This window comes from Pinus tabuliformis, chromosome 8 (genome assembly GCF_031772625.1).
Source record: "Pinus tabuliformis cultivar Carrire ecotype Pingquan chromosome 8, CPIR1, whole genome shotgun sequence".
In the NCBI taxonomy this organism is placed as follows: domain Eukaryota; kingdom Viridiplantae; phylum Streptophyta; class Pinopsida; order Pinales; family Pinaceae; genus Pinus; species Pinus tabuliformis.
The window spans coordinates 110,471,730-110,494,486 of NC_142294.1; the positions used below are offsets into that span (position 1 = coordinate 110,471,730).

Sequence of the window (22,757 nt, forward strand, 5' to 3'; positions counted from 1 at the left end):
AGGATGCAGGCTCATTATGAGACATATAGCTAGATGATGGAATAAGAAGCATAAAATTGCATATTGAAAGTAACTCTTGCATAAGATTCATATGTGAAAGAATATTGTAACATTCTTTGTATGAATATGTGATGTTTTAAAGGAAATAATTTGGCTTACTCAAGGATGAAAAATTGAGATTATATAGAAAAATGATTAACATCCAGTATAATCTCTGGAAGAAAAAGTTCAAACTTGGTATTCCAGTTCGATCCATGGGCACTCTAATGTATGAAGCAAGATTCATATGGAGATGGACCATGAGGATGTTGATTGGAAGAGAAGGTCATATGGATGAGGTAACTTTGATTTTAATTATTGTTGGTTATCTAGTTAACATATTATTTTGCTACCTTGAAGAATGTTGCAGGAATACATGATGACATTTAAGGCAAGTTCAACTGTATGGATGGAAATGTATGATGAATTTTGAGGGAAGCTCAATATCTGGTACCTGGTAACTATGAAGTCAAGATGTGCCCATCTTGGGATTGAAAGGTAGCGATGCGAGAAGATAACCTGAAGGTCAAAGGATATCACTTTCATGAGGAACCTATGATTAGCTTGAAGTTTGGAAAGGCTAAATGCATTGCCGTCATCTATGATGCCGAAGATGAAAGTGATGAGAAAGAAAAATGACTTGAATCCTGTCACAATATTGAAGAGTGAAGATGTATCCATGCTACATTGAAGGGAAGCAAGATCGACATGATGAGATGTGGAGAAAAGAGGGATCCAGGTAGCTATGAAGAACTAGTACCTAATACTCTTATGTAGACAAGCTAGAGATCTTGTGGATATGATTTCCCAATTAGAAAGGAAGTTAGGTGTCTCCTCTAGATTTTAGATGGAGTTAAGGAGTCTCCTTAGATAGGAGCAAGGATTTATTTTCTAGAAAGAATAGGGATATCCTCTCTGGTTGAGAGGGAGTGATGTTGGACATCACATGTGAATTCCCTTCTTCTGGTAATGAAGAGAGAATAGTGGATGTTGGATAAGCATCTGTGGTTTCTTTGAGGATAACAAATCGAAAAAAGGAAATGTATCGACACCCTTTGAGGAAGGGACATGTATCCAAGAAAAGAGTGTTTGAAGAGGACACACATTGTTTGAGGACTCAAGATTGGAGATCCAAGATAAGAATAGTCCTAAAAGGAACACCTTCTGAACATTCGGATGGGGTCTGTGCTTGTAGAGGTAGTGCAGTATCACACGTAAATCCTCCAAGTAGAATGATCTTGAATGAAGTAGAGCTTGTCTAGTTAGGTCTCAAAGACAACGTTGGTTATAATAATGATTCTTACAATTGGCCTATCAATCTGACTCTTCTTATGAGAAATATTTAGTTTGAGAATGATGTTGTACCGATTGTACAATTATGAATACCTCCCTAGTTAAGAGGGAGTGTTGGAAATGTAACTAGTTTCGGTCTTCACAATTGTTGTTGTACTCATTTCAATATGTATCCTATAACAAACAAAAGAATAAAAACAAAATTTATTATTATTAAAGCATGGGTTTCATGCTTCTTATTGATTGTCTTTTAGGTAAAATAACGTTCTTCATGCTTCTAAGGGTTTTCAGGTCTTAAGATTTATTGTCATGAGTCAAAGGATTCAACATCATGTTTATAAGACCCTTCCAGGAAAAATATAATTGGAAAAAGTTTTTTTTCTCATTCTAGAAAGTCCTGGAAACTCCAAAAGTACAAGTCGGTCCTGGAAGCTTCAAGTCAGTTTGAAGGAGGAAATTATACCCCTTGGAAAGGCTATACATATAAGTAGTTCGACCTCATTTGGGACTCACTCAGTCACAAGTTCAATCTCAGAAAGAAGTTTGATTTGTAGCTAGAAAGCAAGAGAAGAAGATACCAAAGGTCTAGAACAAGAAAGGAAGGACAAAAATATTGTTTTTGGGCTCTATCTCTCTCACACATGCGAATAATTAGTGTTTATGTAGCTTCTAAGAAGGCCAAAATTGCATATCCGAGTTGCAGTATCAAGTAGTTGGAAGAGCAATATATTCTGTTTTGACTTTGTTGACCTTGGAAGAAGCTGTCTTGATCGAGGAATACCTCTTGAAGAGCTGAGATAGGGTTTCTACAACAACTACATGGTCAAAGTTGTAGATCAAAGTAGTAGTATTGAAGTTCGCAGGTCGAAGTTGCAGTTTGAAGCTACTCGGTGCTAGATCAAGGAAGGACTTGTTGGAAGGGATAACTTGGTACTTGGAGGATGAATTGGTCTAGGATTGGGTCTTTGTTGTCTCATTGAAAGCAAATTATATAAGAAGAGAAGTGCTTTTCGAGTTTTCCCCTTGGATGGGTTTTTCCCTAGTTGAGAGCCTAATTTCTATGTCCTCTGTTGCTACTATTTTTGTTCTTGATATTTTTTTGATGAAAAATTTGAAATAAAGAACATAAGAAGACTAACAAAGTTCACAAGAAAATATTAAGGTTAAGGAAAATTGATATAATAAGCTACCACTTTGAATTTTCTAACACATCCACTATGTCTCTTTATGTGCATTCTTTCAAATGCACTCCAATTGAGGTCATGACCTAAAGCACCATATGTTTGGCTAAGTAGCTATACAATTTTTTTTTCATAAATTTAGTATTTCCCACCATAATTTCCCCATTAGACATCTTTCTAACAAATAACAAAAAGGAAAAAATATTTAAATTACATTTCAATCCAATAAAATCCAAACACAAGTGACAAAACAAATAAATGTTATAACTAATTTTCAAAGATAAATTGTGTACTTGGGATTAAAGTATTCCTTTATTTAAAAACAACAATGTCAAAGACAAATAGCTTAGTATTGTTTCTATACCAACAAAAATCTATCTTAATTCTGAATCTACCAAGCACTAAGAGGGATCAAATCTCTCAAGGTTCAAACTTCTTTTTTAGTGCAAAACTTCAAGAAAGGTTTGAACCTCAAGAGATTTTATTCCCGTTGGTTCTGGATAGATCTAGAGTTAAGTTGGATGTATACTAGTTTTGAACAACACACTAATAAAATGTTTTAACTAGAAGAAATTTTTAATTTTCACTTGTTTTGTATAATATATAAAATTAATTTTATTAATAATATTTTTTAAAATGTTACTCCTATGTCTTTCTCTCTTCCTCTCTCTATATGATATTAAAATATTTTACTCAACATGCATATTAAAATATTTAATTTATAACCTATATTAAAAAATAATTGGTATTAATATTTTTAAATATTATATATGAACTTTGTATTAAAATGGAATAAATTACACATTTCCCTCACAAAGAAAAGTGAAAATATAAGATGATTTTTAATTGAAATTATTTTATTTGTCACTATATAAAGTTGATATAAAGTTATGTTATTTATAATTAATAGTGAAATAATTTTTTTTGTTAATATATTTCTGTTTTAAACATAAATGAATTACACATCATGTAGTATGAACAATATTATTTTTACATGCGGTTTATCAACTCCATATCTCATAGTAAAATTAATTTTTTTTACTCTCAATTACTTTATCTTTTTTATTTTATTTTATTTATATATTTATAAAGTTTGATATAAAACTAAGGTGGAAATTGAAGTATTAAATTCATGGAGGACATTTATTTTTTTGTTAGATTTATTTTTTGTTTTTAAATGAAACGAGTATTGATTTCTATTAAGAAAAGACTGGAATTCGGATCAGTTCCCTTACAATTTTTTTAGGGTACATAGATTCAATACATTCCAAAATGGAGGAGACTACTTCTGCAACTACTGTTACCCTATATTCTATTACGTAGTATACCTAGGGGTGGATAATATGACGCACCTATTGGTATACCCAAGGGCATAATGTGATGTAAGAAAGGGACCACAATTAGTTAGTTTAATAAATAAATCCCATAAGTGGTTACCTCCGTTAATGATAATTGTAAGTGGTTGACACTCATTATAAAAAGGGACCACAATTAGTTAGTTTAGTTAAGGATGATGAATAAATAGGCCATAGTTACTCAATACAGTGGTTAACCCATGTGATGGAAGTGATCATAAGTAGTTAGGGTTTGTTAAGGTTTTGGAACTTAGAAGATTATATATAGTTAAATATAGGAAGGGAAGAGTTGTTAAGTATTGTTTTGTATTGACAAGCACATGGATTGTGGAGTGTTCTCATTCCTTAAGGAGTAATTGTATGGTGTTATCCTACCTCAAGGGTTTTATATATTAATAAAGAATGAAGCATTTTATATTACTCTCAGATTGGCTCTTGGATTTATTTTGTCGGAGATTTTAATATATTTGCAGGTTTACGACATATTACATATCCTACTGTAGATGCGAAAAAACCCCTAAAAATTTTTGATATTGAAATAAAATTAAAAGTTACAAAAAAGAACTAACTAAGACCCAAAGCTACAACTTTCCAGAGTTCCATGACACATATCTATCCATCGGTCTCCACACCTTTTCCCTTGTTATGCACTGGGTCCTCCCGAAGATCGAGTGCATCTCCATAGAAGATAAACCTGCTACCATCCTGGACTTTGAGTTTGGCCACCCAGGCCTCCATCACTTTGAACTCAAAATGAACCTCCGCCTTGAATTTCTTTAGAAGCACTTGCTATAGCTCGTGCTTTGTGTTCATCAAGAGTCTTGTCGTCATATCATATCCCATCTTTTCTCAACTTTATTTGGTGAAACATTATCGAATCTAAAGGAGAATAATCATCGGGGAGCTAACGCTACCACCCTCTACATCGTCGGAGAGAATTATCAATCCAAAACCACATCAGGGAGTTCATGTCAACCCATAATCTCATGGGGAGCTAAATTTCTCTGATCCCATATCGAGCAATAGGTGATATAGGGGAGCACATCTCAACCCATCCAATTTCCTATCGATATTCCCAACAATGACCCTCAAGAGTCATGTGGAATACCACCTTAATCATAATCTGAGCTTGGGCTATATACTTGAATTGAAAAAAGGTAAGGATCACATGCCCTAAGCCTCCTCAACTCATTGGCCAGATGGGGAGGGACAAACCCAAGAAGCCCAACTTGTGGGTATGATGCCATCTAGCGTATACTCTGCAAAGAACAAGATAGGGGAGAAACATCTCCAACCCTATGGGTAATGGATAGGGGTGATACTCTATTGTCCAGAGATCCCTCAACCCTAGGATCCTTCTATCTCAATTCCACACCCTAGGAGCTCAAATAGGGGGAAGAGATGGCTCTGTGTCCTTGATCAATGATGCCCCTTATTAGGAGGGGTCACATCCATCAATCCAAGTTGCTCTCTGAAGATCAAGAACTTCCCTTTCAGTAAAGCCTTGGTGAGAATATCTACAATCTGCTCATCTGCCGATATATGATGGAGTCTAAAGACTCCACTCTGCACCATGTCTCGAATGAAGTGATATCATATCTCTATGTGCTTGGACATTTTTGGGTGTGTGTTATATTATTTCCATGACTAGCCCCACAATGGTGGGCAGACTTGCCCATGGTAGGAGGACCTACCCATGACAGGCGAACCTACCCATGGCAGGTGGACCTACCCATGGTGGGCAGACCCGAAGATGGTGGATGGACCTACCCATGGTTTTGTGCATGGGTTTTGCACATGGTTTTGGGCATGATGGTTTTATGGCTATGGTATTTTGTAGATCTGGTCAAGGGAACTATGATTATGTTCTAATCCAGGGTTATGGATTGGGGTTTATGAATGCTTCAGAATGTATATATATGTATTATAACATTGAAAGGAATATAACGAAAAATCAATTTGGTAGTCTTGGTTTTGGGATCAAGGGGAAAATATATGTGTATATTTGTTTTATGTTCTCACCATTGTATATTTTTCTGTTTTAAGAATTTGTTTGCAGGTAATTTCTATACAGGGTTAAAACCTACAGACTTGTCATGAAATATGGGATTCTCTTCCAGAAATATCCCACTCTTGTTGTTGCAATATATCAATGTACTTTCTAAGACCTGCTCAAATAGCTCTCCAAAGAGCTTCCTCAACCAAAATTCTTCACAACTTGCCATTCTAGCAACAACATACTTTTCCTTTGCAGTACTTAGTGCTACAAACTTCTCATTCTTGCTCATCCAAGATATCATGGAATATCCAATATTAAAACAACATCTTGTTGATAATGTTCCTTCCTAGTAAGCATTGGTGTATCCATGAAGTCGAACATCCTTGGCAAAACATTTCATACCAATTGTTATTTTCCCATGAAAATATCTCAAAATGTGTTTTGCAACAATCCAATGCACATGGAGAGGCTCAGTAATTAATTAACTCAACGTATTCAATGCGTAGCATATGTCTAGACGGGTGTTCACTGGGAAAATCAGAGCCCCAGCCAGCTGTCTATACACAGATGGATTCGAAAAATCGGGTCCTGCAACCTCTCCACATAACTTCTTGATGTTCATTTCCATCGCTGTGGGTAGGGACTTGCATTCTGTCATTCCAAATCTTTCCAACAACTTCACAACATATTTTCCTTGTTAAAGGAAAATCTCACCAAGCCTTTGCCACACATCAAGGCCTAAAAAGTAATGCATGAGTCCAAGGTCCTTCATCTTGAATTCAGGGGCTAGCTCCCTCTTACACTCGATCATCTAGGGCTCACTACCTTTCAAGAATAGATCGTCAACATATAAAACCAAAATCAACGACATACCTTGGACTACCTTGAAGTAGAGATTTGGATCGACATTGCTACTTGTGAATCCTAACTTCACCAAATAACTGTCTATGTGGGTGTACCATGCTCTAGGGGCTTGATTCAAACCATACAATACCTTCTTCAACCTAAAAAATGTGTCTTTCTATCCTCTACTTAAAATCCCTATGGCTTCTCAATGTACACTTCTTCTTACAACATGCCATGGAGGAATGCTACCTTCACATCCATCTATTGAAGGGTGCATCCTTGACTTGTTGAAAGGGAAACTTTTGAACAAATGGTTGTATATTGAGAAACAAGTGCAAATATATCATCATAATCTTCTCCCTCTTTCCGGGAGAAAACTCGGCCATGAACCTCAGGATTTATATTTCTCATTGCTACCATCAACTCCATGCTTGATTTTGAATAACCACTTTTAAGTCACCACAAATTTCCCCTTTGGTTTTGGCGCAACATCCCATACGTCATTCTTCATGATTGATTCATATTCTTCAGCCATAACATATTTCCAAACTTGTTCTTTTATGGATTCTTCAAAGGTGAGAGTTCTGGCTTGAATCATAGTGCTCATGGCTACAACATATCCCTAGTACCGACAAGGCTTCTTTCTGTCTATCAATGATCTTCGAATGAGCACACATCTCTTGTCATCCTATAGTGTGTATAAAAGCCAAAGTGGCCTCTTCCTAGCAGTAGGATCACATGGAGCAGGATCTAAGGGATCCGTGGGCTCCATGGGATCATCAACAATATCTGTCTTAGATTGGGGCACGGAAGGACAATCTAAAATATCCATATCATCATTCTTCTCAGGAGGAGGAGGCGGAGGAATGTCCCTTGCTTTTCCAAGGGTGGCATTCATCAAATGTAACATACATACTAATTTCAACCTTCCTTTTACCAATAATATATATTCTAAATGCTTTAGAATTTTCACAACATTCAACAAACGTACCTTTTCTTCCAGTGACCTCCAACTTGTTTCTTTTGTCCTTCAACACATGAAATTATACGAGGAAACCAAAAATACAAAGATGACCAACATTAGGCTTGACACATATGAATACTTCTTCGGGGGTCTTGTTGTCTAATTCTTGATGACGTACCTTGTTTTGAACATATAAGACGACATTTGTTGCTTCTCCCCAAAGGAACTTTAACAACTTTTGAACATGGTGGATGGCACAAACAACTTATATAATGGATATATTATTTCTTTTATCCACTCCATTTTTTTCGGGAGTATAGGGCACAATTGTATCTTTCTTGATACCTTCCTTGCAAAAATAAATGAACTCCCTTGATATGTACTATCCACCATTGTCATACCTAAATATTTTAATTTTATTCCCTGTTTGATTTTTGATCAAAGCTTTGAACTTATTGAACATTTAAAAATCTTCATCCTTGTGCTTCAAATAATTTATCCATGTCTTTCATGAGAAGTCATCAATGAAGGTGACATAGTATAGATGACCACCAATATAATGCACGGGTCTTGGACCACATATATCAGAATGAATGAGATGGAAGATGTCATTTGTCTTGTTCTCGCTATAGGGGAATTACCCCCTTGTCTTATTTCCACAGGCATAACCTCAACATACTCCATCATGATGGGCTTGAACCTTGGGAATCCCTGAGACCAATTTATCCAATTTCGACAGAGCATCATAATGCAGATGGGCCAATCTTCGATGCCATAGTTTGCTTAGATGATTATTTTTATGGACCAATGCTAGAAGTGGTCTTCCAGCGACTCTATAGAGTCCTTCATATCTTGATCCGAATGTGAATGCATCTCTCATAGGTGATCCAACAGGCCAAGTAAGAACCTTTCTCTTTATGAAGGAAATGCTCATCCCTTTGTCTTCCAAAGCAGATATTGATACCAAATTATTCTTCAATCCGACACATACATCACATCATGGAGAAAAATAGATTCCCTAGAATTCAAATGAAATTTGATGGACCTATAACCTTTAATGGGGTGAGTGGAGTTGTCTCCAAGAACAATTTTCAAATTTGACTCCCTCTCTACCAAATTAGAGATAACTTCCTTATAAATAGAGAAGTGATGAGTGGCCCCACTATCAACCAACCAACTACCCCACGAATATAGAGGAGATGAACTAGTAAGGGCATAAATAAGAATATATTAGGATTGATTTGCAAAATTAATTTCATACATGGAGAGTCTTGACTTCTTTTGTGGATGATGATCTTCTTCATGATCACTTGGAGCATCTCTTCTTCTCCTTTCATCTCTTCCATTATGATCATTCCTTCAGTCATCTATTCTTATTTGGTCATTGAAATTGTTGTTGTTGCTTCTAGTATTGTAGCGTGGTTCAATGTTCTTCTCGGGCCAATTTCGAGCACATTGGCCTTTCTTATGACAATTGTAGCATTCAATGTGCAATAATTCCTTCCTTATATTTGAATTTCGAGGAGGAGGATTTCTTGAATTTGATGGACCTCCTTTTCCTTTATTCTTCTTCTTGTCATGAGTGATGAATGCAATGGGCTCTCCTTCTTCATGATTTTGAATCCTTCCTCTTGATATCATCCTTGATTCTTCTTGAGTGATATTTCCAATAGTTTCATCAAATGACTAGAGGAAATTGTTGTTGCTTATTGTAGTAATAAAGGTTTCCCAAATAGGAGGGGGACCTCTTAGAGTCACAATCACCAATTCCTTGTTAGGCACAAATTCCCCAACTCTTTGTAATTGATCTCTAAGATGAGATGTCCTCATTATGTAGGATTACACAAACTCTCCTTTTTTCATCTTTCTGTCTTTAAGTTGATCTTTCAAGGAGATGATTTCATTCATATTGTTGACTTCATACATGCCATCTATCTTATCATACATGTTCTTAGACTTCCCGAAATTGCCAACATATGAAAGTAAATTATCTTGTAAACCATCAACTATAATTTTCTTTTATTTCAACTCACCTTTCTTGTACTTGTTCTTGGCAGTAGTGGAAGCATTATCCAAATGCTCAAGTACTTTTCCTTGAGTGTACTCCAAAACATCATTGTTTTCAGCTATGATCTCCAACCTAACTTTCCATGCAACAAAATTGGATGAGTCACCCAACTTCTCATTTTTCTTGAAGAAGGAAGACATCTTGATTTGACTATATTGTCTCCTTCAACTTTCCCAAAGATGATTGCTTCAATGCTTGTCTCCTTTTGTGTTTGTCCTTCACCTTAGCACCGATACCATGTTAAATTTTCTAATTGCTCTATGCTGTATCAATTACTTTAGTCCAATTCAATACTTCAATTAGAAATATTTCCAATACCAATTAGTCTTTCCAATTATCAACAGTAATTGAATATAGAACAATAAATGCAATGACAAAGGAGACAATCAACACATCAAAAAGAGACACTAGGTTTGCTCAAAGACCATGGGAAAACCCACTTTGGGGAAAACCCTTTGAAATTATTCTTATATTAGATTGTCATAAAATGTTTAGCAGAGAGTAAAATGAGCCCAATATAATATCATCCAATAAAACAACCAAATAGCATTCAAAAATATGTTTCCAGTATCAGAATATATCAGAGACAACTTTTCCTGTTCACAGTCAACTGTGGTCAACGGTAAAATCTAAGTCAAACTTATCGGTTGCATGGAGGAGGAGTTGTGCAAGCGGGTGAAGGCTTCTAGTCACTCCCTTGAGCTTGCAAGCCAGTGACTGTGGTTAAATTTTCCCTGTGACAAGCCAATGACTGTAACTTAGAAACCTAAAACAGATGCGAGCCTCAAACCCTATAATTTTTTACCTTTGCAAACTTCTTTGTCATCCCAACCTTAGGCTTGTGAGAACCAATAAATGAAGAAGAGATGAAGAATATTATTGGTGATGTACAAATGAGCTTGAGGTCACTTGTATTTATAGGCTTTGAAGGGTGACCAATTTACCATTAGGGTCGACCTGTCCAAATGTGCATATCTGGGTTTTTCTTCATAAGTACATTTTCCTTATCCAAATTTGATGATCTTTAGGTCGATTTTGGTCCTCTATAAACGAGAAATTTAATGAAATAATCATAGCCATAAAATGAGTTGTACAAAGCTGAATTTGACCCTAGTTTCATAATTTAACAATATTCAGCTCAGAAGGCCCTTTAAAAGTGTTTAAGACTAACTATGAACAAGATTTTGATCATGGGCTAGGAGAAAAATGAGTCCTATCATGGTCAATTAATATTTCCCCCAGTTCCATATGAACCCCTTTATTATACAAATAATATTCCATGGAATTAAGATGTCAATATATATGAAAGAATTCTATCCTGTCTAACTTCTTAGATTGAATTAGAATCCTTTTCAATTTAAGGAGAGTCTAGGATTGATGACCCTTTGATTTTCCTAGTTGATGGATGACCAACATGGAATTTCCATAAACCATGAGTTAATGCTTTTTTCCAATGAAATTTATAGTCCTTGCTATAAGGCTAGATATTCATCATGGATTTTGGTGGTTGATCCCAATCCCCAAGCATACTGCGATTCAACTTTTTCTTCGGGGCCTAGGATCATCCCTCCCACTCCTACCACCCCCTTATTTCCTTTCGAGGCACCACTTTCTATCCATCTAAAATTGCTTGAATTACTATAAGTCTTGTCTAATGCAAAAATGCCTCAAATGAGAAGGCTGAAGGGTGTAGCTAGTAGCTTGATTTTGGGGTTTACCAAATTTAATCCATTCACGCTCTTCAGGGGAAAGATCATCCAATTATGAGGATTTATAACTACAGACTGTAATGGATTCAAACAGAAGTATAATGGTTTTGGTTGCAACCAATAAAGGATCTATTTCCTTAGCATTGAATATCTTATTATTCCTTGCAATCCAGATTGTCCAACATAAAAATTTGGGAAGAGTTTCCTAAAAACGAATTGGAAGCGATGAGGATTTCCTTTTCTAGGGGAATTTCATCTTCCAATTTTCGAACATGTCTTCCCATGTATTAGGAATTGCTTCTATGTTGAACAAAGGGGAATATGATGCTTTCCATGTCTCTAGTGAAAATGGATATTGCCTAAATAAATGATGAATAGTTTCTTCCGATGCCTTACAAATTACACATATTGATGGACCTTCTATGTTCCTTTTCAATCAGTTCTTTGCCATAAGAATTCTTTAACGCACAAGTGTCCAAAAAAAATATTTACCTTTGGAATTCCATCTTTTCCCATATTTTCAACCATAACTTGTGAGGAGCAGGGTGCTGAAGCTATGTGATAAGTGAAGCATATCCTTCCTTACCAAATAGGAAATATGTGGGATTTTATTCCACGATCGCTGATCTTGATGAGAGTTAGAGATAGGGGCCACATATTTTAGTATGTAGATCATGCTAAATATTTATGGGGAGGAACATACACAACCATCCTTTCCAAATTCCATTCTCATCCCAGACTGAAATATCCTTTAATTTAAAAAATCCTTCTTGCTACATCCAATCAACAATTTTTTTTAGGTCTTATAGCTCTACAAATGGAACATCCAGAGAGAAATGGTCTTTCCATATATTTATTTGAGCTCCATTACCAAATTTAAAACTTAAGTGATCAATGATGAGTGGGACTACTTCCTTGCAAAGTTTCCAAATTTTGGAGCCATTCCTTGAGCAATCAACATCTTCAATTATGAGAACCCGAGATTTATGGAAATATGTTTTTAAAAATATCCTCTTCCACAATTCTTTTGAATCAAAAAAATCTCCAAATGATATTCAAACCAAGAGAAAGGTTCATATAATGTGGGAATTTGATGTCCAAACCTCCATACTTTTTTGGAAGTTGAACCAAATTTCAATGGACTAGGTGATACCTATTATCATTTTTCTTCCCACCTTGCCATATAATTTTATAAATTAGAAATATGATTTGATTAATCACTCCTTTTGGAGCCAAAATACCGGAACACATATATACTGGAAGAGCTGATAAAACCAACTTCACTAAGACAGTACGAACTGTTGTGTTTAGCCATTGGCCTTCCCACAATTGAATTTTATTTTTGAATTTTTGTAGAATTGATATCCATTATTCTAGGTTCAAAGCTTCCAACAAGATTGGGATAACGAAATATTTAAATGATTTCCAACCAATTCTAGTTGGAAACTCAAGAGCAATGAATATCTCCTACAAAACTGAATTAGGGAAATTCCATCCAAAAATTTGACTTTTATTTTTGTTTATAAGGCCACCTGAGAGTTCCAAATAAGATTCCATTGTTCTTTTGAATGAAAGGGATATAATCTTTGAATATCCTCCCAATATAAGTATCATCTGCAAATTGCGAATTATTAACATCCTTGATATTTCTTATGATGCTTATGCCTAGAATAATAACCTTTGATGTACCTAATTCCAAGTTTAGACTCAACTTCCCAACACATCTCCCCAGCATGAATGTTGACATCAATTCCAACACACTTGCAGATATCTTCACTAGGCCACTAGCCATCCAGACAATCCCAACTATCTGACAATCTCCCCGTTTGGAATTGATTGCAACACCTCATCCATATATTCACTTTGATGGCCACTCCACATGTTGCTTCCAAAGCATGGGAAACCAATGACCTTGTTTCTTCTACACAGGCCATCACAACTTCTCCACAAATTATCTCCCCCTTTGTCATCAATGGCAAGGGGCTACAAGTTGTCTTTTTCTCCCTATGAAATCACTAGTTGTGAAGGCCAAAGTCTAGCTGTTGAGATGTGCATTCTACTCTGTAGACATCTCTTCAAGGACTCATTGCTACTGTTGTTCCATAAAATGAGCATATGTGATATGCTCCCCCCGAACAAATACTGCCTCTGATTTGAATGCCTCCAGTTTTGGACACCTTATGGCTGCTAGCTGAGTACTCTCTCCACTAATGCATCTTTTTTACCAAATTAAAAAAAAAATGATACCAATTAAACTGCTCATGGTATTGTTGTTGCTGCAAATACCAATTAATGATGATGCATTTCTTCTCGCACTTCACTACTGCTGCTGCTTCCGAGACTATGCTCACTTCATTTTAGCATCTCCACTTCTCCCCTTGAGATCATACTTATACAATAGGGACTGCTTCTCAACTAATACCAATTGCACCAAAGGAAATGATACAAATGGAACAATGTACTAGGAAAACTCTAATACTTTCTTTTAGAAAGAAATGTCCATTTGCACACAAGGTTACTCCACATGAGCCCAAACTATCAATTGACATAGTGATACCAATTGAGGGTTAAGGGACATGAAAATATTTCACCAATTGTGTTTCATGAACAGAAGACTGCTATGCATAATCAAACTCACAACTTAAATGAAATAAGGGTATTTCACCGAAGATGCAAACCTTTCATTTGCTCAACAATCTTCCTTTATGAGGCAACAAATTGTTGCCTGCTACTGCTCATCAAAGCAGCTCCACGTGAGCCAATGCTCTTTGATATCCTGCAAATGCTTTCTTGCCTCCACTCGGGAACTAATCCTATGTACCTGATTTGTCTATGAGCTTCTTGTAATTCCACACTTCCATTGCAACCCATCTTCTTCTTCCCACAACATAAGATATTGTTGTGTACTTTTCATGTTGTTGCACTCCTCCTTTTCAATGTGTTAGTGTCAGTATTTGCATCATGCCATCAGTGATAAAAAATTCTCTTTTCATATCATATTAGGATCCCACTTAGAATTTTTTGTCATTTCACTAGATCATTATTAAAAAATTTACTCGCCGATGGTAGCCCTAGTAAAAAAACATCACTCTCCCTTAAATTTCATTACTTGCTGGCACATTGTCATACCTTGCTGAATGTACATCAGTCATGAGGTCAAAGTCATCATGTCATCATATCAATCATGACACCATCAATTCTGGTCAATCAAGGTTACCATTCGGTTCTAGGGTTTTCAAGGTCTAATAAAACACCATTTCCATTGCATAATGCCAGCAAGTCTCATAGTGATCAAATAACATGTCTTCACTATCTAAGGATGATTTGTAAACAATTAGATGAGAAATTTGCCATAATGATCAATGAAAATAGTGAGCATTGGTTTGAGAGAGTTAACAACCATTTTGAGAAGCTCCTGAAGAAATCAAAGAAAGACAATGACATACAAAGGAGGATGACAAAGTAAGAAACCAAATAAATATGTAAGGGGAGAAGAGAAAACTTGATATCCTTGTTGAGGCCTCTTTCCATGCTTGACATACTTCACCAGAAGTTCATGTATCAATTTTGACAAATTTCTGGGCATTTTTTGAAATTTTTGGGTTTTTGTGCAAACTTTGACAGTTTTTGCACAGTTTAACTGTCCTATGCGCAACACCCTAGGCAATGCGCACCTTCTAGAGGCCTCCAAATAAAAAACCAATACCACCATTGGATTCATAAGGCAATAAACATGTAGTTTTGACTATTGGCACACCAAAATTTGGCAATATGACAGGGAGAAATGGCCAAAAACACCTCAAAAATCACATTTCTACCCTCTTTTTCAGCAAGGCACTACGTAGAGGAGAAGTATTGCGAGATTGAATTCTTGGAGAGTCAAATATTATCATTTTTTGGAACCAAGTACATTTTTAGAAACTAGATAGGACAGACTTTCCAATGAGCTATCCTAAGTTCAATTTGGACATCAGGAACCCCTTCAAAACTCAACTGGAAGATGGCGCTATGCACAGAACAAAGGACTAGAAATTGATATTTTTCTACTTTTTCACACTTTCTCAGTTACTCAAGGAATTTTATGAAGTTTTACTGATGTAATTGGTCAAAAAAAATGTAATTATGTCTTTTAAAGTTACCTAGGGTAAATACATTAGGTGAAAACTCTTTTTTTCATGTAATGAATTAGTTTCCAAAAAGTGAGGGATGAGTCATTTTGACCTCCCTACACTCTAGGTTTCAGTTCAAATTTTGGTGGAACACATCCTTATCTCATGGATTCGACCCCTAAGTATGGGAGAATTTGTTTGATGGCTATATCTATCATTTCTTGACTCTTTTCACAGGTTGGATGTTGTTGTATTGATTAGAGACACTAGTGTAATCAGTATTTGGCAGAAATTTAATGAATGAGTTGCAGCTATTTTGATGGAATACCTGTGGTATGGAATTTTTGACATAGTTTCTTCTTATGTTGCATATGTTTGAATGTTTTTTACTCTAATTTTTTATTTCATTTCTATGATATGTTGATTTTCAAGTTGATGAGAAGAATACATCTTACATGCTCTGTTTTGGGGAAATCTTCATAATTTGTCCATTTTCTTCAGTTTAGAAAGAATACATGCTTGTCTTTCTCTTTCTAGCACCTCACCAGTCTGATCCATCTCACTCAAGAACCTTAAAGTGTTTGAGTGTCTACCTACCTTGCTCCATCAGATGTCTGCAATCATACCCTTATTGGCCCTGACCTAGTCTCTTTGACCTAATCCTCATCCAACAACCCAATTTTAAACAATCAAACCCTTCTGCACATCATAACTAGCCTAAAACCCTAATTCATCCAGCCCTCTTAGCTATGATTTTGTGGAGAGAGCCCTCTCCAGCTTGGTAGGGCTAGATACCAAGTCAAAAGGTTGGTCTGTGGTTACCTCAGCTGGACTCTTCCTCAGCCTTGGAGATTCGGAGGAGTGATAACACAATGATGATACATTCAAAATAAACCAATTTATTTTTGTAATCAACAAGAAAACACAACCATACCTTCATCAATCAGATGCACCTTTCTATCCATTTCTTTTATCTTCCTGGATCTGACTTATTTAGCCTCACTTGAGGCCATTCTCTTCCTTCACTTAAGAGAAAAAAAGGATCCACTCCCGCTGAGCAGATCATCCTCCTTCTTCTTCCAGGCCTTCAATGGCCGGGTCCTGACAAAGGCTTTACTCTCCATTTTCTTTTTTTCCAATATTTGGGATTTCTCTTGGCTACACATGGGTAGAGGAAACTTCTCTTTTACCTCCTCTTTCTTCACCCAAATCCTCTTGATGCCTTTCTTCTTTATAGAGGGGTCCATCACATGGGTAAGAGGATCATTCTTCTGATGTCTTCCTCCTCTATTCATCTTTCTCTTTTGACACAGAGCACTCAAGACAAGTCTGTATTTCTCAACTCCAATGTTTTTTCTTGTCTTTAAATCTTGAGCTGCTACATCCGCATGCATACGTTGAGGAGTGTGCCATTTCTTATCATTTATGCAACAAACTCTCTTGTGCCCGATATTGCCATGGTTGTAGCATTCAAAATGACTTAAAACTGGGGTATAGTAGTTATTCTTTTTGACAATGCTTTTGTCAAAACTCCTATCGCAGCCAACATGCCTTCTTATAGCCTTTTTGTGCATTCTTGGGTTGCTGCTACCAACAAATCTTGTTTCCTTGCATGCCATCTAGAGTCTATGGCTTTATGTCCACAATAATTGCAAGAAAAACAATACCCATAAAAATTCTTGTGTTGACCGACACTATTTTTTCTTTGAAGGCTCTGTCATTGAGAAGGAAGGGTCCTTTGTTGGCTCTTCATGTGCCTTCCATGACATCTTGCATTGTTTTCATGTGCTCTTCCTTGCAGCTGCCTAGCCCTCTTCTACTGTACTACCGACTGCTGCTTCTTAGCCTTCTACTGTTGCGTTTCTTTCTCTTGTTGTTGTTGCTTTCCATGCTGCTGCTGCTATCCAACAAGTTTTATTTCTTTGTTGTTGTTGGAATCTTGACTCCCTTTACATGGGAGGTTGAACCTTTAGCCTTCACCTTATTGGAGCTTGGTTTTTCCTTGAAACCCAAACCTGTCTTTCTCTCCTCAAGCTTCTGATAATGAGACAACTCTATTTTTGACTTTTCTAAGTCACGTCTCAATGAGACTACTTCATTTTGTATTCTCCCACAATAAGCTTCCTTCTCACCTAGCTGATTGGTTAACTTTCCATTCAATCTGCTAGCGTCTTCTTCTTTAGCATTTAGATCAACTAATGTTTTGCTCAACCTTTCATTCTCAAGCTCATAAAATTTCAGTTGCTCCTCTTGCTTAAGATTTTCCTCTGATAGGTCCTTGATCTCTTTTAGAGCCGAGATTAACCTATTTCTAAAAAATCCTTTCATCTATATCCTTTTCTTCACTACCAAAGGTGCTAGTTAAGTTACCACATAGATCTAAAGCCATCTCTGTGTACATGGAGTCTTCCACAGGTCTAAGGGTTATCCCTTCATCATCACTACAGGGGGTATTCTCATTTACTCCTATGGATGAGAACACTGAGAATCTCTATTCCTCTCTTAAGGATTCCTCATTTTCTATTGCTGCTAAAGTGGATCTATCTTCATTACAATTACTAGATGCATAGCTATCTCTATCTTCAAGTGATACACATGTACATCTAGATAATGAAGAACCTATTTCTTTACACTTATCACAAAGAAATAACATACCTTCTGAGCAACATCGTCTCTCTTCTGAGGCTTCTTCATCATGAATAAGAGTGTGATGAGAAACAACTTCTCGATGTTTTGGTTCATTGCTAGAGCAACATGGCTCCTAAGCCTTTTCTCAAGCCACATGGTTATCTCCACCATACAAACATTGCAGTCTATCCAACACTTCATTTTTTGACTCACAATGTCTCACTTTATCAACATCCAACTTAGATAGCCTGTTCATGATAATCTTCTGGGCTTCTTCATTCAACTCACTCTTTTCTCCATACACTACAAAGAGCCACATATCAACATCCAAGATCATCAAATAGGCCAACATTCTAACCTTCCAGAATTCATAGTTTGATCCATTTAAAAATGGAACTCCTACTGTTAGCCAAGCTCAATTAGCCATTATTTCCCTTTGATATACCTTCTAATGATTAAGCTATTCTTGAAGGAACGTGGCTCTGATACTAATTGTTGGAAACAATGTTAATACTAAGAGGGGGTGAATTAGTATTAAGACTAATTTTCATTTATTTATGCCTATTTACTTTTCTTATTCAAACATGGAAACCATCAATCTACTCAGAAACAACACATAATATGGCAGCAGTATGAAATCAACATACAAGCACACACCAAGAGCATCATACACACGAGACACAAGGTTTTAAGTGAAAACCCTTTCGGGAAAAAACCACCAAAGCTTGTTGTGGTTATTGATGTAAAATAAGAGCACCTACTATATTACATCAATCTTTTTTGTGAGCACCCACTCACAGGAAGCACCAACTCCCTTTGATTGTTTGCTAGAACCCATTAGCAGGAAGCACCAAATCCCTCCTTTTGTAGATACCTGTCCATCTTTCCAGAAGTACCATGTGAAGCACTAACTTCATGGGATTGTTGCAAGCACCAACTTGCAGGAGGCATCAACCCCCAAGCCTTCTCAAGCACCCACTAGAGATGGAAGCACCAACTTCCTATATGTAGGCTCTAACCCACACTCAAATAGGAACTGAATGTTCTCTGTAATTTGGTAGCCACTTTGCCTGATGTCAGCTCTATTCTCTTCAAAGCCTTTGGCCCACAAAACACTCTCTGCACCTCTCCTTTCTTTGCTCACTCTGTAGCAACACATCGATCTGCTCAACAACAATCAATCATCACAACTCCTCACAACACTCTAATGTTCTCGGCCCTTTGCATGATCTGCACCAACACACTTTTCACTAAAAACACTCACCAACTCAACCAGGCCATACAGTCCTCTGTGCTCTCTTCTCTTCAACTGCATATAGTTAGCTCTCATAATTCTTTCTCTGTAAAGGCACCTTCAGCCTTAATCACAACAACACAACTTCTCTCGGGGTCACTTACCTTTGAATAGGCACTCTCGAACTTTCTCTGCAGAACATGCTCACTTAACCTCACACAACATCACACTCACACAGATCTTTTCCACTTAGATCTCTAGTGACAATACTGCTTTCACCCACTATGCTCATCTGAGATCCTAGGTTTTGTTCCTCTGCTGCATGCCAATTGATGCTACCACTCCTATCTTGTATTCACACTACCCGAGAGTAATTCAGCATGGATTTTCCATTATGCTGTTGCATCTGACTTGGTCTCTACCACTGCATTAACCATGAGAATGGGTACTTGACAATCTATCCATAATGAGAATGAATTCTCAGTCCACCTGCACACTCTAACCAGGCACAGTCCTCTCTGTGAACAACTCTCCTATCGCTGAGGCTCTCCACGCTTATTTATGGTTTCACACAGCTTGGCTGTGCTTCGGGATGGCTTCTCTATGAACTGTTGACCTCGTGACCTTGTCTTAATGCTTTTTGCAGATCCATCTGACTCCATGAACCAACACTTCCGATTTTCATTTATTCTTCAACTCTTGACGGATTCATCCATTTAACTCATTGAAGCGTGCATCAAAGCACAAAGATGGCTTCTCTCACCTCAAGGTAGACCCAACGCTATTTCCTAAAGATCATGGTCCTTGCTGCCTTGAACCAATGGTCTTTGACAGTCACAATTAATCCTGAGACCAACTCCTCCGCTCTTGCATTCAATCTCGCAGTTGCTGACCCGGTCGGGGTGAGACTACTTGCATTTTGCTAGTGATATACTTATCTTGAAATGAATGAATATAAAGTTGATTTACAAAAAAAAATATTAATGTGTATTTCAAACTATATTAATAATAAAAACTATTTTAATATGGACAATGTGCTCCATACATATTATTATGGTTAAAATATTACCTTTTACATTTTGGTCGATTTTCAAGTATGTTTGAAGGACACTTTTGTCTGAAATATAGTAAAGATTTGTTGAAATTGCAAATTTAAATTGTATAGTGAAAATAAAAAAATAACAAAATAAAATAATAATAATGAAAACCCATGGTATTCATGTGGAATATAACTTATTTTCACATGGAAATCAATACGAGCTAAATCCATGATCAAATCTCTTGACATGCAAAAGTTTGAATCACTAGAGAATCAAATCTCTTAACATGCAAACCTTTTTTAGAGTAGAAAGAGATTTGATCCCTCTTAAGGCTTAATAAATCCAAAACTAAAATAAATCTAAACTGGTCTATAATTTTTTACTTAAATCAAATTCTAAAATACTTATTCCAAAATAAATCATCTATATAAAAATATATATATTTTCTTCTTATTAAATCTATATAATCCACAATTTTTAAGTTTTTAAAGAATGAGAATTCTGAAAAATCTATTCCACTTCATTTATCTTAATTATGTTGATTGAGATAATTGTTTTATTTAGGTTCCATATATATCGAATACTTTTTGCAGAGAGTTAATCAGATTGGTTTTTTTCTCCTGCAGGTGTTCAAGCTGCTTATTGGCGAATGCTCTGTGAAGGAAAGATAACACAAACTACCGCCATTCTGCTTATGCGCTCAATAGATGAAGCCATTGACATGTTATACTCTCGTAATAAATTAGTTGACTGGGAACGATTAGAGGCTTATCTGGAATTTGCAGGTCGTTCTAAATGCTTTCAGATAAGGTGTCTACCCCTAAAGTTGCCGACATTTTTCACTGTTGAGAAATCGAGGTTGGCATGCTACATCTGCATGGCATTTCTTCGTGCTCATAAAACTGCTAGAAGACAATTACGTAATATCGGTCAGACAATTTCCCTGCAACCTGTTTATGCTTTCTTCTATTTTTAGTCTTAACGTAGATCGAATTAACTTAATAATCTGGATAAGTTGGCTTCATATTTGAACCATGTTAAGAAACTTATAAAGCTGGGAGATTATCATTGAGATAAAATGATTGATTAGTTCAAGGAACTACAGTTTGAAGTTGAGATTCTTAAATGTTTGTTATGGTTGAGTTTTTTATAACCATTATTGGGTTTGGGCTATTAGTTAGCTTTTTTTTTCAGTCTAAAATAAAAGTCTTTTTATTATTACTAAAGAAAGTACGGTTATATGATTTTGTCCCAAGATAAAGTACTAAAACTTAGCAGCAAGAAACTCAACACAAAAAAAAAAAAACATAGACCGATTACTGTGCTGTCATCCACTTAAAGTTCATCTGCTGTTAAGAAGTGCTTTGTTACAAAAAACCAAGAAGAGAAAAAAGCAAGAGACATATGCTAGTCTTATCTATGAGATCGGAATAGAGCTGAAATCAAATCTGGAGTCCCGGTTGAAAGAAGCATAATGAATGACTCCAATAGGTGCTGAAATGCCTCTTTTAGAGGGAATGTCAGCAATCAGATTCTGCTCATATATATGATTGAAATCAATGCACTGAAATGAATTGATCAAGATACGAATGCGCTTCATCCAATAGGTCAGAAGATGAGGTTGGAAACATGACAATCCCTTTACCCAATTGATGCATCCTTTAGAGTCCCCGAAAATATGCATATTGTGGATGTTGAGCCAACTAGCAGTGAATAGTAACCCCCATAGTGAGATGATTTCGGCTCTGTTGTTGGAACCTGAACCACCCTCCCACCAAAAGTGATAAAACTTACTGGGTTTAGTAGCAATAAGAACACCACATCCACACAGTCCAGATTTGCAAGCCCCATCAAAAAAACCCACTAGATAATCATTCCAGATGTCCTGCAATATGAACTTTCTAGATTTTTTAATTTGTTTCATAGGGCCTGTCTCAGAAAAATGAGAAACAATCCCCATAACAGTGTATCTAATATCAAATGGCTTATCTTCAAATATGATAAGGTTCTTGCAGTGCCATAAGCCCCAAATGATGAAAAAAGGCAGGGTGACAAAAGCCTGTTGTGACTGAAACTAGAGCTTAAAACCTGCCAACAGTGTACTATGCTTCCAATCCTCCACAATCTGGAATAAAATGAAGACTATGTACCAAATTTCTGTGGAAACCAGACAGTTCATGAAGAGGTGTTCAACATCTTCCGAATTTTTCTTGCACAACATACAAATACTAGGACCAATGAAACCTCTGTTAACTAAATTCTTCCAAGTGAGAACTTTGTCATTCAATACCA

The 22,757-nt window shown here is 36.3% G+C and overlaps 1 protein-coding gene across 1 annotated transcript in view; it reads left to right on the forward strand.

Annotated features, from left to right (window-relative positions):
• Positions 1–22,757, forward strand: part of LOC149234374 (sodium/hydrogen exchanger 8-like) — a 245,632-nt gene that overhangs the window by 103,344 nt on the left and 119,531 nt on the right. Inside the window, exon 2 of the mRNA XM_089461156.1 lies at positions 21,092–21,394. Coding sequence (XP_089317282.1) covers positions 21,115–21,394 — 280 coding nt within the window. The 5' untranslated portion in view covers positions 21,092–21,114. The remainder of the gene's footprint in view (positions 1–21,091; positions 21,395–22,757) is intronic.